This window comes from Psammomys obesus, unplaced genomic scaffold (assembly GCF_907164565.1).
Source record: "Psammomys obesus unplaced genomic scaffold, mPsaObe1.curated_primary_1811, whole genome shotgun sequence".
NCBI lineage: Eukaryota > Metazoa > Chordata > Mammalia > Rodentia > Muridae > Psammomys > Psammomys obesus.
The window spans coordinates 48503139-48520981 of NW_026587216.1; the positions used below are offsets into that span (position 1 = coordinate 48503139).

A 17843-nucleotide genomic window follows, 5' to 3' on the forward strand; every position below is an offset into this window, starting at 1 on the left:
CTCAGTGAATAAGAACACAGGCTGCTTTTGCAGAGAATCTGAGTTTGGTGCCCAGAACCTACGTGAGAGCTCACAACCTCCAGCGACTCGAGTTCTAGGGATTCAACACATGCTTCTAAGATCCACGGCCACGGCTTGCACGTGGTATGTATACTTACACACGCACAAGGTAGACAGCCACCCATTCACGTAAGATAAACTAAAAATGTAACATTCACGTAAGATAAACCAAAAATGTAACAGTATTTTTGAAATTTCATTTTGTAATAAATTCAGACTTAACAAAAATTTGGAAAACATAGTACAATGGTTCCTTAAATATTCATGAACGAGATCCCTTATACAACTGCAGTATAGTGATAAAAAGAACCAGAAAATTAACACTGACATTATTCTGTCCTCTAGTCCACAGATACATTACAAATCTTTTTTTTTGAAAGAGATGAAAGCTGCTTTATTTTTTTTTAATTTTTTTTTTTTAGTTACAATTTGTTAACTCTGTGTCCCAGCTGTATCCCGCTCCCTCATTCCCTCCCCCTCCCCAACTCCTTCCCTGGTCTCCTCCCTGCCCCTTTCCAAGTCCACTGATAGGGAAGGACCTCCTCCCCTTTCATTTGACCCTTTTTTATCAGGTATCTTCAAGGGTGGCTGCAAAGTCCTCCTCTGTGGCCTAACAGGTCTGCTCCTCCCCTGGGGGGGGGGGAGGTCAAAGAGCCTGCCCTTGAGATCCTGTTAGAAATAGTCCTTGTTCCCCTTACTTTGGAAAACTACTTGGTTACTGAGCTACCACGGGCCACATCCGAGCAGAAGTTCTAGGTTATATCCATAGATGGTCCTTGGTTGAGTGTCAGTCTCAGAAAAGACCCTGTGCCCGGATATATTTGGTATTTGTAGAGCTCCTATCCTTTCCATATCATACTAACTCCCCTTCTTTCATATGATTCCCTGCACTCTGCCATGGTTTGGTTATGAGTCTTAGTGTCTGCATTGAAACACTGCTAGGTAGAGTCTTTCAGATGCCTTTGGCGGTAGACTCCTGTCATACATTCAATGCACATCCCATTTGTCTTTCTAAATGAGGATTGATCATCTTCACCCATGTCCACTTACTTGATTATCTTCTTTAGGTGCATAGATTTCATTATGTTTATCATATCTTGTAGGTCTATATAAGCAAGTATATACCAAGTTTGTCTTTCTCCTTCTGGGATACTTCTCTCCCTCTTCTCCCAGGCCTCTCCTTCAGCCCACTGATAGAGGCTGTCCTCCTCCCCTTCCATCTGACCCTAGCCTATCAAGTCTCATCAGAACTGTCTGCATAGTCTTCCTCTGTAGCTGGCGAGGATGCTCCCCCCTCAGGGGTAGGTTATCAAAGAGCCAGCCACTGAGTTCATGTCAGAGACAGTCCCTGTTCCCTTACTGGGAACACATTTGGATACTGAGCTGCCATGGGCTACATCTGTGCAGGGGTTCTAGGTTGTCTTCATAAATGGTCCATGATTGGAGTATCAGTCTCAGAAGAGATCTCTGGGACCAGATATTTTGGTTCTCTTGCTCTCCTTGGGGAGCTACTGTCCCCTCCAGGTCTTTCTATATCCCCCTTCTTTCATAAATTCCCTGCACTCTATCCAAAGTTTGGCTATGAGCCTCAGCATCTGCTTTGATACCTTGCTGGACAGAGTCTTTCAGAGTGCCTCTGTGTAGGCTCCTGTCCTGTTCCCTGCTTTCTCCTTCTTTTGTTGTCTCTCCCATTTGCCTTTCTGAATGAGGATTGAGCATTTTACACAGGGTCCAGCTACACCACTCCTAAGTATATATTCAAAATATGCTCAAGTATACAACAAGGACATTTGCTCAATTATGTTCATAGCAGGTTTATGTGTAATAGCCAGAATCTGGAAATAACCCAGATGTCCTTCAACTGAGGAATGGATACAGAAATTGTAGTACATTACACAATGGAATATTCCTCAGCTATTAAAAGCAAGGAAATAATGAAAATTTCAGGCAAATGGATAGAACTAGAAAAGATCATCCTGAGTGAGTTATCCCAGAAGCAAAAAGACATACATGGTATATACTCATTTATAAGTGGGTATTAGACATATAATATAGGATAATGATACTAAAAACTGTACACCTAATACCTAAAGAAGATGTAGGTTTTTAACTTAAAACGAGAGAGAGAGAGAGAGAGAGAGAGAGAGAGAGAGAAAGATAGAGAAACCTATGCTAAGGTTGCTAAAATCTAGTACAATTTTTTATTGTTACTTTCATTGTACTTAATTAAATCTTATCCATAAATAAGCACAAATAGGAAGAACAGTATAGGGATCCAGAAATATCTGTAAATGACAGTTATCAGTATGTTGTAGGAATTAGAAATTTGCAAGACTTCATCAAGTAGTCTTCATCCTTGCTAATCAGAAGAGCCTATTATCATCCTAGAGCTGTGAAACAAATCAGAGTGCATTATATTTCCATTTAAAAAATAACACATTAGATGAAGCTTTTCAAGTGTATTGAACGCAATGGCTAAACTGCTAATTTTCTAATGTCTGCATAATAAAGTCAGACCTATGAATGTACCCTTACAGCTCCGACTCGTCACTCAAATGAATTTAAAAAATATATAGTTTATTTAGATTTTCCTTTGGGTATACTTTTATGAGCAGCCAACCCTTATCAAATGCTCTCACCTTGCTCTGCATTTCGGTTTGAGTTACTTTATTTGCTAATTTCTGGAAAAAAATGGCTCTAGTTCCTGCATTTTGTTGCACTGTAAAGCTTTGGAGAACATGCTATTATTTCACAGTATGGTTAAGCAAGTTTTTGTGAACATTTTAAAGTGAAGTTTATTTTTCTTATTTTCTATATATGAGTTTAGAAAATGTTTTGGATTAAAAAATTAATAAGAAAACTTAGAAGTGGTAAATGGTTAGTTCACACACACACACACACACACACACACACATACAAGTTAATATCATATATGTAATATATATCTGTGGGTTTGTTTTTTTTTTTTTTTCTGAGACAGGGTTTCTCTGTGTAACAGAGCCCTGGCTGTGCTGAAACTCATTTTGTAGACCAGGCTGCTCTTCAACTCACAGCGATCTACCTGCCTCTGCCTCCTGAGTGCTGGGATTAAAGGCATTTATCACCATGTCCACACAGTTCTTTGATATTTTAAACCAGACTGAAAAATATTAAGAGAATGCTCGTCCCAGATTTTTAAAGCAAAGATTTAGTCACATATATTTTATTGACATTTCATTTATAACTGCTGGATTAAAGAAGGACCAGAGAAAACATAAAAATCATGTGGAAAATGATGATAAAGTTTTTCACTTATAAAGCAAGACTGTAAGAATCTTGGATAATCAAATTCTTGCTGGCACTTTAAAAGGAGGTTCACCACAGTGAGACGCCTTTCACTGTGTTAAGTAGTAGCTACTTTATGGGTAAAAGAAAGTTGATAATTTTTATATTATGTTTTGACTCTTACTAAAATATTAAGTCCTTGGAGGATCTAAAAGACTCACTATACTTATCTGGGCATGGTGACACACTCCTTTAATCCCAGCACTTGGGAGACAGAGGCAGGAGTGTCTGTGAGCTTAAGACCAGCTTGATCTAAAGTCGAGAATTCCAGGCCTGTCAGAATTGCAGAGTGAGACCCTGTCTCAAAGCGATATAAGCCACTCTACGTTGTTTTTGATGTTACACATTTTTGCACTCCATATAATGGTCAAATGTAAACAGAAGTCTCATGGTAAGAAATTACCTTAAGGAATGCCTGGTACATAACAGTCTTTGTGGTATAACAAGCGGATTCCTCTTTTTTTTTTTTTTTTTTTTTTTTTCTTTAGGAGAACTATGTCCTGACACCACATGTTAAACATTTCTGGGGGACTTTATTTTTTTAAGGAATGATTATTTGGAGCATGGAGGGCATCATGATCAGCTAGCCACTGTAAGTGCTTCCATCCTTCCTCCGGAAAGAAGTGCACTATTTGAAGAATATCTTAGCAGCAAAGCTTGCAGTGCCCACTAGATAACAGAGCAATCTGGGTGGTGATGATGTCATTTCACTTGATAGTGTAGGTTGAGTCTCAAGTTGGAAACATTAGTGACTACTTGGTTCTAAACAAAATGCCTCTATGTGAAGAAAAATGAGGTAACTAGCTGTTACCTATCATTAATGACTCCACAATTATTGTTGATTCCACTGTTAATGTCTTCTGCATGCTTATCAGAAGCACTACCTACCTGGTGGCAGACACAAGATGTCAACAAATAAGACTCTATATTGGACAATGACACCCAAGTGAGACTTACAGATAGCAGTATTTGTACAGCACTGTGGATGACTTCTAGGTACTGGAAATCGACCACACAACCTGTGACTGAGACATACGTGTAGTCATCCACCATGTCATGGGCTGATGGGGGCAGCACTCTCCGGACACAGCCAGGTCCATGTTCCCTCCACCATGACCGATGTACAGAGATGTTGAACGTCATCAGGTCTGTGTCCTACATGGCAGAAGACAAAAGAGAAAATTTCATTACATCGTGCTTCTGGCTTTGACATTGGAAAGGTCCAGGATAGGTGGAAGTGCTGAGATGATTTCAATTTCAAATGAAAAAGAGGAAGGAGGAGAAAAGAGAAGAAGAAAATCCAAAGTCAAACATGTCTGTGAATATCATATGTCTGTACTACTGAGTTATAATCATTCAATGTAGAGACATAATTTTTTGAATGATATTAGCCTTGAAAGGTTTGGACATATCAAAAGTCTGGGGTGAGGGGTCTTTTGCTTAGACAGAAACAACTTTTGCTACATTTCTTGGTGTGATATTATCATTGATATCAACATGCTAACTCATATTTTCTGAGTGCTTCATTGCCCTTTGGGTGATGTTATATGAGACTTTCACATACTATAGATTTATCTGGGGATCTCATAGAGGATTTATTCAGAATCCTCTACAGATATCAAGCGTATGCATGCTCATGTCTTATGTAAAATGGTACAATATCTTTATATAATCTGTAGCTATCCTTATCTAAAGTCAAGTCATCTCCAATTTTTATACTATAATGCCTAATAAAATGTAAATGTCATGTAAGTAATTAATGAAATAATGAGAAAATAGTTTGCACAAGTTCTGTAGTGATACGGTTTTGTATTGCTTCACTGTTATTGATTGGTAAAACATATGCATAAGAAATCAACAGATATGAAACTCTAACTATGTAGCTTTTAGCATTCATGAAGGTATTATTAATTTATTATAATTTAATAAATAATTATTTCTTCTAAAATATATGTCAAGTTTCTAGAATGAGTGAATTTTATCTTATGTATCAGTAAATAATTAAGGATGAGGGCTCAGGATGTTATACCAGATTATCTGGGTGGGCCCAGATATAAATATTTTCCTTCTTTCTTTTTCTTTCCTTTTATTCATTCTTTAGTTATTTTTTCTTTCTCCTATGTAGTTTCTAACAAACGGAAACTGTCCTTAAACTTGCTGTGCATCGAAGATTGGCCTTGAACACAGCATATGTTACCCTACTAAGCTAAAATAACATGTATGCAATATGAAAGGGACATAACTGGAGATGAGGTGTACAGAGAAAGGGAAGTAGTCAGTGTGCCCAGACAGGAAATAGCCATTGCGTGATACAAGCATGGCCAATAAACACCGTGGCCGCCAGAAGGAGAATGACGAAAGGAAGACATAATCTCCCAACTGAGATGGTGCACAGCGCTGCCAACAACAAATCCAACTCTAAGAAACTCATCTCATATTTCAGGCTCCGGAAACGAGGGAGAAGAAATTTCTGATGCATTAGCCAACACATTTGTGATAACTTATTGCGGCAGCTATGAGAAACTAACATGGGCAAAGAAAGTAAATTATTGCAGGTAAGTTAATTAGCCTAAGTTAGCAAAGCAAGCTAGGTTTGGAGCGAGGGCTTGGTGCTATGAAGTCTACTTTTAGCTGTATGGACAGTATCATGTGCATTCTTCACAGCTTTCCCACTAAATCTTTGATCATGCTTCGTACCAGGAAGAGAGCTATGTCTTCCTTCCTTCCTTCACAAAATGCATCCTCAGTCAATCTAAAGCATAAAGAAGATACTCCTCAACTTTTACAAACTAAAATTTATCAGTCATGAGTGGAGACAACAACTGGCAGTTTTTACATCGTCAAGAGATGAGTTTTACCCTAGACTGAGCATGTCTAATAGTAAAAGCATCCCAAAACTTTTTGATTGTCAACAGGAAAGTATCATTGGCAAGTCTGGCACTTGATCTCTTGTGAGAGGTTCATGTGCATTGGAAATGTTGTAAAATTACGTTCAAGCTATGTATGTAAGGTATATATGAAGCATATACAGACTTCACAATTAGACTTGAGTCCCACAACCAAGGTAACTTAGGTGTGTGTAAATAATAGAAAAATCAAATCAATCTAAAAATATTTCTTGTCCCAAACACTTTGGATATAGGATTCATCATCTGCATTTCTGCAATATCAGCAGTGGCAGACTGAAGTTTTAATACTTGGACTTCTGGGTAAGATTATGGACTAGAAATTGCCTTTGTGTGACTTGGTAAAGAGAAATAATTAAAGAAGAAAAAAAAGACTGTATTCCAAAGAAGGAAAGAAAGAACTCTGGAAATGTATAAAGATCAGAACAAGACATCTGAGAGCTGCAGAGAAAGAAGGTGAGTAGAAACAAGTCAAGCGCAGGACATCTCCATCTGTGTGGCAGAACGGGAAGTGAGTCTACCCGGAAGCAAGAGAGGCAACCCTGTGAAAAGAAATCTGTAGTTCTAGCCTTTGCCATGCTCACCCCCTCAAGGAGCCTCAAATCTGGTTGTAAGTTTCGGTGAGACCAAGGCCTTTAGCAAAAGGGTGAGCAATGGAGAGGAACCCCACTTTGTCCCTCTATCCATCTCAGGGAGTAACATGTTAAGCGGGGATACATTGTTTAAAATCGAGTTACAATGGGGGCCTGAGTTCCGACAATGATCACAAATCTTGGAGGCCCAATTAACTAGCTCAAGTCCTAGGATGACAGCTGTAGAGAGCAGGAATTCAATAACAAACAAACAAACAAACAAACAAAAGAAAGGCTCAGGAAATGTAGTGTGAAGTCTGTGTGGAAGGACAGCACAGTCTTTGGTGACCTGAAGCTGACTTTACCAACTGAGAATAATCTTGGAGTCTGAGGGCTTTGTGCCTGATGTCAGCAAGTGGGTCATCCTCATCTAAAGCCGCCTCTCTAACATTCACCACTGGAGAATCTGAAAAGTATGAAGCTCTAAGAACAAAGTTTGACATCCACATGTATATCCCTCCAACAGGGTGATTAGCACTTGGGAGTGCTCCAAGTCTGATGCCTCCTCTTTTATAATATTGTTACTTCCCCTGGCACGCTTAGGAGAAAGCCCTCAGCTTGAGCATCAGTCACTTCAGACGACACAATGGGAGGAGTCTCAGCAAGGTAGCAGAATGTGCAGAAGACTGCAAAGCTAAGACTGGCTAGGGAAAGCCCTGGTGCACACAGAAGATAGTCTGCTAAGGGGAAGACAGCTATAGTGGACACCAAAATGCTTGTACAATAGGGTTTAACCCCAGCCTCGGTCACAGGAAAAACAGGCCTACAAGTGCAACTGACTTCCATCCCGGTCCATGGCCTTCTGAGATTGTGTATTTCATATCTGTTGGATGAAATATTCTGAGATTATCGATTGAGTTCACTTGGTTAGGTCATAGTTTAATTTTGACTTTTTTTTTAGTTTTTTTAAAAGATAACTTGTATGAACTATGTAAAATGAGTGGAGTTGAGATGACTCACAAGGCAAAGGCCACTTAAACCTAGTGACTTGAGTTTGAGCAATAGATCTCAGGTAAAAGGTTAAAGAAAGAACTGACTTCACAGGCAGTCACTGAATTCCACAAGTGCCAAGGCATGCCCACCCCCCTCTTTCATGCACACTCATACACAATAATAATAATGAATACATTTTTAAAATATGACAAGAGAGTATTTAATCTACTCACTAATATTACATCAGAATCCATGTAATCTTTCATGTGCATTGTGCTTGTTTTATAAAATTGGGAGGCTCAGTATTTGGTGTAGATATACTTATAATCCTTACTAATAGTGATGAAGTATTTATCTTATTAATTCTTTGTGGCCTTCTTTATCTCTAATGACTATTTTTGTTATATGTCTTTTTTTCAGATATCAGAAGAGCTATGACTTTTGGCTTTTGTTTGCTTACTGGATTGCCTTTTATTCAGTGGCAGTTTTTGCCAGAGAGGTGTAATTTTTGTAGATAAAAATAATTTAACTTTGATTTCTAATTTAGTTAATTGCTCTGCATTTCTCTTTGTAAGTTATTTATGCAACCAAGGACCATGCATGGAGAGAACCTAGACCCCCTGCTCAGATGTAGCCCATGGGCAGCTCAGTCTCCATGTGGGTTTCCTAGTAAGGGGAGCAGGGGAAGTTACTGGCATGGTTAGGGTCAGATAGTAAGAGAGGAGGACCTCCCCTATCAGTGGACTAGGGGAGGGTCATGAGAAGGGAAAGGAAGTGTGGATGAGGCCAGGAGGGAATGAGGGAGGGGCTACAGCTGGGATACAAAGAGAATAGATTGTAATAAATAATAATAATAATAATAATAATAATAATAATAAAGGGAAAATTTTAAAGGTTATCATTTAAAAAATTATTTGTTTTTTTATTACATTTTATTCACTTTTGTCTCCCAGCTGTTATTGATACATGGTTATTAGTGTTTATAATTTGCTGGCTGCATTTTGGTTGGATTTTTTTTTTTTTTCCAAATCATTTTGGTTAGTTTCTTTGTCAACTTGACACAAGCTACAGTTATGTTGGAAGAGAAATCTCAACTGAGAAAAATGCCTCGATAAGACTGGTCTGTAGACAAGTCTTTAGGACATTTTTTGACTATTGTTTGATCAGGAGGGACCAAGCCCTGTGAGTGTTGCTGTTTGGGCGGGTGGTCCTGCAGGTATAATAAAGCAGACCGAGCCAGACTGGACTGGCAAGAGCCCATAATGCCTCAACCCTACACAAAGAATTCTAGGAAACTGAGGAAAGCCGGAGAGGGAGAAGTGACTCTCCCTAAGGAAGAACACACCAGGTGTTTGTCTGCTGCAAACTGGTCAGCTCTGAAAACAGATACACAAGTAACAACATACGGACTCAACAGGTTATGCTTTTGAATGTGTGTGTATGTAGAACTACATACATCCGTGCAATAGCAATTGCTGAAAAAAAAAAGCCCATGAATTTGAAGGAGAGTAGAGAGGGGTATGTGAGAAGGTTTGGAGGAATAAAAGGGAAAGGAGAAATTACAATATGAAATAAAAATACTCCCCGTCCCCATCAAGCTCAATAAGCTGAGAGAACAATTCAGAAAGCAGTGCTCCTTTATGGCATAAGTTCAGGGTTTGCCCCGGGTTTCTTCCCTAACTTCATTAAGATGTAAAGTAAATGAATTTAAACTAAATAATTCCTCTCCTCCCTAAGCGCCTTTTTGGTTCTAGTCTTTATCACAGCCATGGATATCTAAGTGGGAGACAAATAAGAAAGGATTTCAATTGCCCGTGTGAAGCAGCAAAAGACGGGATAACAATGTGGGAATAGGTGGGCTGCAGGCCATGGTACTCAACAGTTAAGCCCTCAGGGAGTGGATGGCGCCCGGGCTAAAGCACTGCGCACCTGGGGAGCAGGGTGAGTAAAAGGTACCCGGGTGAAGACACTACCCAGATGCGTCTGAGGGAGTGGATGAAGGGGAGGCTGTGTCCCTACACAGGTGGACAGCGGTGGGAGGTGGTGGGAGGAGTAGCAAGGTTCACGGCTTCCTTGTCTCCTAGTCAGGTCCGTTGTCTTTTAGGCCAGACACTTTTGCTTGCGCAGCTCCTATACCGCCTTTGCTAAGAGGCCAGAGATTGGCAGTCCCTGCTCCCCTGGCCATTTTCAGTCCTGTCTGAGGACAGTCCTCATTTCAATAGTTTCTGAAAGTGATGGCTGGGACTCTTCAAGCACAAAGAATCCAGTGGGAAGGAGAATGCTCTTGAACTTGCAAATGGGTGAGATTGAATGTCATCTGATTTGGACTCTGAACAAGTGCAGTAGGGTAACTACTGCATATATTCTACTGCAAAGAGTGAGCCAGGAGGTCCCAAAAACGCCCTGAGCAAATTCCTGGGTGAAGGTACTCTATGCTGATAGATTTTCCTCAGCTTAAGGAATGTAAGGTAGCTTTTTGGGCCTGCCTGAAATTAAACCAATGATAAAACCTTTTACAGTTTTTTTTTTTTTTTTTTTGCTTGTTGGCTTGCTATTCAATTACCTTTACAGCTATAGTGCTTTATTGACAATAAAACATTTCGCTTCACTTTTAAGGTCTGTTGATTTGCCACATGAATCAATTTCATCTCTCAGAGGGTAAAATATTACAAAAAACTAATTGCTTTCATTGGTGGATCTGGATAAATGTGAGGCAATTTACCTGCAGGCGAACTGAAAATATGTGCACTGACTGCTTCCCTTCCTGGTCATCACATTTACTCTCTTACAGTTAGCCCTGATTGATAGAGAAGAGCTATATGTTATTTCTGTCTTCACAGAATTCATTAGGTTCAGGATGAATTAGCATGATCTAAAAAGAAAATTTTGTCTTTTAAGCATTCATATCCAGTGACCTTTGCTATTGTGGAATATAAGCTTCTTTCAATATGACTTTGACTAAAATGTATACAAATAAAAAGCAAATTATACATATTTGTTACACCCATAAAACTGCTCAGCATAGTTCTTACTTATCTCTAGAGATACAGCCATTTATAAACCACACTATGCTTCTACTGCCTGCATTAAAGTTTGACGGTGAACATCAATGGCATAAAATTATATTTAAAGTTCTTACTTCATAGTTTGCTATGGAGTTTTTATTTCAAGTTTGTATCGATTTTATATGTCCTTCACTACTAGATTTCAAACACAAAAATTTTGCTACACAAAGGACAACTCAATTTCCTCTACAAGAAAGTTCAGACAAAAGGAAATGCATAGAGCTTAAGGATTTTTATATAAATAAATAAATATAGGTCACTTATTTTGTTGAAACTCTGCTACCACATCAAGATCCAGAGTTTTTACATACATAGATTATTCTGAGACCACAGATAAGCAATAATAAAACAATTTTGAATATTTCAAATGCCATATCTCTTTCTGATCCTATAATTAGAATGCTATGTCATGAATTAAGTTCACCTGGTCAAGAAAGTAAAACAAACAAACAACAAAAACAAAAACAAATGCAACTGATGTGTTTGGGATTAGTTTTAAGATTAAAAATGATCTAGAGTTTAGATTCATGAAAATATAGGTAAAGGATAACAGAATTTGGCATCTGTAAATGTGACTTTTTGGCCTGACAATGACTTAAAACTAAAGAAATTGGAAAAGCAAATTTCTTTGCTTTCTCCTAATTTGCTAAAAGCACGGTTCTAATTTGTAAAGTTGCCTTCCTTCCATGCCTGCAAGTAAAGGGCAAGCTTGATTACCTAGCCATGGCTTTACCTGCTGCCAGCCTGGAGACAGTACGGGGGGGGGGGGTCTATCCACCACCTTTTACCACTTCTCTCTTTTATGGAGCCTTCTACACACACTCTTTCTGTATGTGTATGGAAGGCTGGGGTTGGAGCCATTGAATTGATAATGACCCATTCTTTGGGTGTCTCCCACAAACATATGAAGTACATATGCCAATGCTCTTGTTTGTTTCTCTGTTATTCTGTTCCACCATTTACTATTCAGTGTTTGGAAAAGAATCCAGGAAAGAAGAACATTATCTTCCTACATATGTGGTACCAGAGGATGGTTTTTAGAGCAAAGAGAACAAAGAATGAGAGAAGAAAAACTAGAAATGAATAATGAATAAATTGTGAAGAAAAAAAAATTTTAATAATTAAAAGAAAGAAAATGAAGCCCAGGATGGGGTGGGGAGAGAACGGCTGGGGAGGGGAGAGAACGGCTGGGGAAGGTACGGCAAGGCAGCAGGTATCTTTCTCATGAGGTCGGGCTTGGAGGCAATAAGGGAGTAGGATGGTGGCTTGAAGAATGGACAAGAAGGGTAGCTGCCAACTCAAGTTGAATCAGCTGTACCTCTCCACACACAGTCCTGGAACTTAGAAAAATCCCAGGGTATCAGCCTCCCCTCTCTAATCTATTCAGTCATTAGGTTTTTCTCAGTTCTTTCACTTCATTAACCTACGTTCTAAGCTTGAGGCAGTGTTTTACAAATATTTGAAATACAGAAAAAAGGTTTCATAAAATTTTAAACTGTTGCTCATTAGCTCCAAATGTAGCCACACCTGCACATGTGCTTTCACAGTAAGTGCTTCCAGGGGATTAGTGCACATGCAAACAACCATCATTCATTTCTTTATGGCATGTTAGAGATATTTTCTCTATTGCCATTTGAATCATCTGCTCCTTATAGTAAATGCTAAGTTTGGCTTTAGACATTTCCCCCTGTTCCTAAATAGAGATCCAACTAAGCAATAACATTAACACTTTTACTTCACCCTAGTTGCAGATCAGAGGGCTGCTGAATTCACCTTACATAGATGTGTAAAGTCTATAGATTCACTATATATTCCAGCAGACAGCTGGAAATAATCAAACCCAGGGCTGAAATCAATCAATTAGAAACAAATAAAACTATTTAAAGGATTAATGAAACCAAGAGCTGGTTCTTTGAAAAAATCAACAAGATAGACAAACCCTTACCCAAACTAACTAAAAGGCAGAGAGAATCTATCCAAATCAACAAAATCAGAAATGAAAAGGGGGACATAACTACAGATACCAAGGAAATCCAAACAATCATTAGGTCATACTACAAAAGCCTATATGCCACAAAATTTGAAAATCTAAAAGAAATGGACAATTTTCTTGATAGATTCCATGTATCAAAATTCAGTCAAGATCAGGTAGAAAGATTGAATAGTCCTATATCCCCCAAGGAAATAGAAGCAGCAAGCCCTTGGCCAGATTTATTCAGTGAAGAATTCTACCACACCTTCAAAGAAGTGCTAACTCCAATTCTCTTCAAACTATTCCACAAAATAGAAACAGAAGGAACATTACCAAACTTATTCTATGAAGCCACAGTCACCCTGATACCTAAACCACACAAAAACCCAACACAAAAAGAAAACTTTAGCCCTATCTCTCTTATGAACATTGATGTAAAAATACTCAATAAAATACTTGCAAACTGAATCCAAGAACACATCAAAGATATCATCCACCATGACCAAGTAGGCTTCATCCCAGGCATGCAGGGGTGGTTCAACATACGGAAATACATCAATGAAATCCACCATATAAACAAACTGAAGGAGAAAAACCACACGATCATCTCCTTAGATGCTGAAAAAGTATTTGACAAAATCCAAAACCCATTCATGTTTAAAGTCATGAAGAGATCAGGGATACAAGGCACATACTTAAATATAGTAAAGGCAATATACAGCAAGCCTATAACCAACATCAAACTTAATGGAGAGAAACTGAACTCTACCACTGAAATCAGGGACAAGGCAAGGCTGCCCACTCTCTCCATATCTCTTCAACATAGTGCTTGAAGTCCTAGCTAAAGTAATAAGACAACTAAAGGAGATCAAGGGGATACAAATCAGAAAGGAAGAGGTCAAAGTTTCACTACTCGCAGCTAATATGATAGTATACATGAGCGACCCCAAAAATTCAACCAGAGAACTCCTTCAGCTGATAAACACCTTCAGCGAAGTGGCTAGATACAAAATCAACTCAAAAAAAATCTGTATACCAAAGACAAAAGGGCCAAGCAAGAAATCAGGGAAACAACACCCTTCACAATAGCCACTAATAACATAAAGTACCTTGGTGTGATTCTAACCAAGCAAGTGAAAAACCTGTTTGACAAAAACTTCAAGTCTCTGAAGAAAGAAATTGAAGCAGATATCAGAAGATGAAAGACCTCCGTGCTCTCATGGATTGGTAGGATTAACATAGTGAAAATGGCCATCCTGCCAAAAGCAATCTCTACAGATTCAATGTAATTCCCATCAAAATGCCAACACAATTCTTTACAGACCTTGAAAGAAAAATTTTCAGCTTCATATGGAGAAACAAAAAACCCAGAATTTCCAAAACGATCCTCTACAACAACAGATCAACTGGCGGTATCTCCATCCCTGATCTCAAGCTGTACTACAGAGAAACAGTAATAAAAACTGCATGGTACTGGCATAGAAACAGAAAAAAGGATCAATGGAACAGAATAGAAGACCCAGAAATAAACCCACATACCTATGAATACTTGATTTTTGAAAAAGAAGCCAAAACCATTCAATGAAAAAAGACAGCATCTTCAACAAATGGTGCTGGTCCAACTGGATGTCTACATGCAGAAAAATAAAAAAATAGATCCATATTTATCACCCTGCACAAAACTAAATTCCAAGTGGATCAAAGACCTCAACATAAAACCAGATACTCTAAATTGGTTAGAAGAAAATGTGGGGAAGAGCCAGAACTCATTAGCACAGGAGACAACTTCCTGAACAGAACACCAATAGCACAGACTCTAAGAGCAACAATCAATAAATGGGACCTCATGAAACTGAAAAGGTTCTGTAAAGCAAAGTACACTGTCATTAGAACAAATGACAACCTACAGACTGGGAAAGGATCTTCATCAACCCTATATCTGACAGAGGCTGATATCCAGAATATATAAAGAATTAAAGAAATTAAAAAAGCAATAAATCAAACAATCCAATTAAAAAGTGGGGTACAGAGCTAAACAGAGAATTCTCTGTAGAGGAATATAGAATAGCAGAGAAAGACTTAAAAGAGATGCTCATTGTCCTTAGTCATTAGAGAGATGCAAATCAAAACAACCTTGAGATTTCACCTTACACCCATCAGAGTTGCTAAGATCAAAAACTCAAGTGACAACACATACTGGAGAGGTTGTAGAGAAAGGGGAACCTTTCTCCACTGCTGGTGGGAATGTAAACTTGTACAACCACTCTGGAAATCAATTTGGTGCTTTCTCAGACAATTAGGAATAGCGCTTCCTCAAGATCCAGCTATACCACTCCTAGGCATATATCTTAAAGATGCTCAAGTATATAACAAGGACATTTACTCAACCATGTTTGTAACACTTTACTTGTAATAGCCAGAAGCTGGAAACAACCCAGATGTTCCTCAACTGAAGAATGCATACAGAAATTGTGGTACTTTTACATAATGCAATACTACCCAACAATTAAAAACAAGGAAATCATGAAATTTGCAGGCAAATAGCTTTATCTAGAAAAGATCGTCCTGAGTGAGGTACCCAGAAGCAGAAAGACACACAGAGTATGTACTCTCTTCTAAGTGGGTGCTAGACCTATAAGATAGGATAAACATACTGAAATTTGTACACCTCAAGAAGATAAACAAGAAAGAGGACCCTGGGTAAGATGATGAACCCTCACTTAGAAACAGAAATGGGATGGACATTGGATGTATGAGAAAACAAGTAACAGGATAGGAGCCTACCACTGAGGTCTCTGAAAGACTCTACCTAGCAGTCATAACCAAACCTTCCGCAGAGTGCAGGGAATCATATGAAAGAATAAGTTAGTATGACCTGGAGAGGACAGGATCTGCACAAAGACCAAATATATCTGGGCACAGGGGTCTTTTGTAAGACTGTTTCTCCAACCAAGGATCATGTATGGATATAACCTAAAACCCCTGCTTGGATGTAGCCCATGACAGCTCAGTATCCAAGTGGGTACCCTAGTAAGGGGAAGAGGGACTGTCTCCGACATGAACTCAACGGCTGTCTCTTTGACCTTCCCGCCCCCACCCAATGGAGGAGCAGCCCTGGTAGGCCACAGATGAGGACTTTGCAGCTAGGCCTGAAGATACCTGATGAAAGTCCGGGAGGAGGACCTCCACTATCAGTGGACTTGGAAAGGGTAGGGAGAAGATGAGGAAGGGAGAGTGGGATTGCGAGAGAATAGGGAGCGGGATACAGCTGATATACAAAGTTAATAAACTGTAACTAATATTAAAAAATTAAAATTTAATTTAAAAATAAAAGAATACAGAATCTGTCCATGTGGCAAAACCAGTGTGTCTCTGATTATTGCCTTCCAAAATCTTCCAGTACTTGAATATCTACACAACATTATGTAAGTGGCATTCCAAGTATTACTAAACTGTTATAACACACATTCATAAATATCTACACTTATTGCTATGCCATTTTTACATATGCATATGTTAAGATGTCTTTATATGTGAGTTTTGTTGAAATGATGTAGGTTTCATTTGTAATCTATAACTTTCTAACATCTGTAGTTTCCTTAGGTATTTACCATCTGATTCAACACATCTGGCTTCTTTATCTTTGTGTTAACCAATAATTATTTGATTACAATGTTATGCCTTTTATGGTAATTAGACTTTTGAGACCATAAAATGGTTCAATGTTTGTGTTTCATGCTGGCACTAATGTGTTATATTTATATTTTAGTGTATTCATAAATCATGCATACATTTGCATGTCTACACACATTCTACGTAATTTGCACAAAGGAAAAATTTCTATTCACATTTGTTCTTATATCATTTGCCACCTGGAAAGAATATCCTTGTTTGTTTTTCAGTTGAGATTAAAAAAACAACCTTGTTAGAATAAAAAATGTTTTAATGGAATATTTTTTAAAAGAATGAAATGTCATATGATATTTCAATTGCTGTACTTTTTAAAGATAACTGGCTAAATAGAATAGTACTGCTATTTTTTTTTTTTACTATGGATGTTGTTAATATTTTGTGCCAAGAAAAAAAATTCTTTCTTTTTTTGTAATTACTTCCTTTGATCAAATAATTATGAGGCCTGGAAAGAAATCTGATAAATTATAAAGTTGGCTGCATTTAAAACCTTTTCTACAGACTTTTACCTGCTAGCACCTGTCTCTAGTGGCTGCGTGGCTATCTTAGAAGTTGGAAGGAGGTGCCCTATGGTAAGTGGGAGCCTCAGAGACAGTAAGTCAAACACCATTCCTCAGGGATACATGGGTGGCAGGCTTTTCCTCATGCCTTTATTCTCACTGGAAATTTTTAGGGATCCATTCTTACTTGTTACTTGTATTTATTAGTTATTTTTACATTATTATTATTATTACCAAATACCTAGCAAAAATCTTAAGGAAAGAAATTGAAGAAGATACCAGATGGAAGGATCTCTTATGCTTATGGATCAGTAGGATTAACATAGTGAAAATGGCCATCCTGCCAAAAGTTATCTACAGATTCATTGCAATTCCCATCAAAATATGAACACAATTCTTTACAGACCCTGAAAGAAAAATCTTAAACTTCCATATGGAAAAACAAACAAACAAACACCCCAAAATGACTAAAATCATCCTGGAAAATAAAAGATCTTTTGGAGGTATCTCCATACCTGATCTCAAGTTGTACTATACAGCAACAGTAATAAAAATGGCATGGTACTGGCATAGAAACATGCTGGAATATCAATGGAATAGAATCCCAAGACCCAGAAATAAACCCACACACCTATGGACACCTGATATTTGACAAAGAAGCCAAAAACATACAATGAAAAAAGACAGCATCTTCAACAAATGGTGCTGGTCCAACTGGATGTCTACATGCAGAAACATGCAAACAGATCCATACTTATCAC

At 38.3% G+C, this 17843-nt stretch overlaps 1 protein-coding gene across 1 annotated transcript in view; it reads right to left on the reverse strand.

Annotated features, from left to right (window-relative positions):
- The window catches only part of Nkain3 (sodium/potassium transporting ATPase interacting 3), a 581394-nt gene that overhangs the window by 129020 nt on the left and 434531 nt on the right, over nucleotides 1-17843 (reverse strand). Inside the window, exon 4 of the mRNA XM_055603203.1 lies at nucleotides 4342-4539. Coding sequence (XP_055459178.1) covers nucleotides 4342-4539 — 198 coding nt within the window. The remainder of the gene's footprint in view (nucleotides 1-4341; nucleotides 4540-17843) is intronic.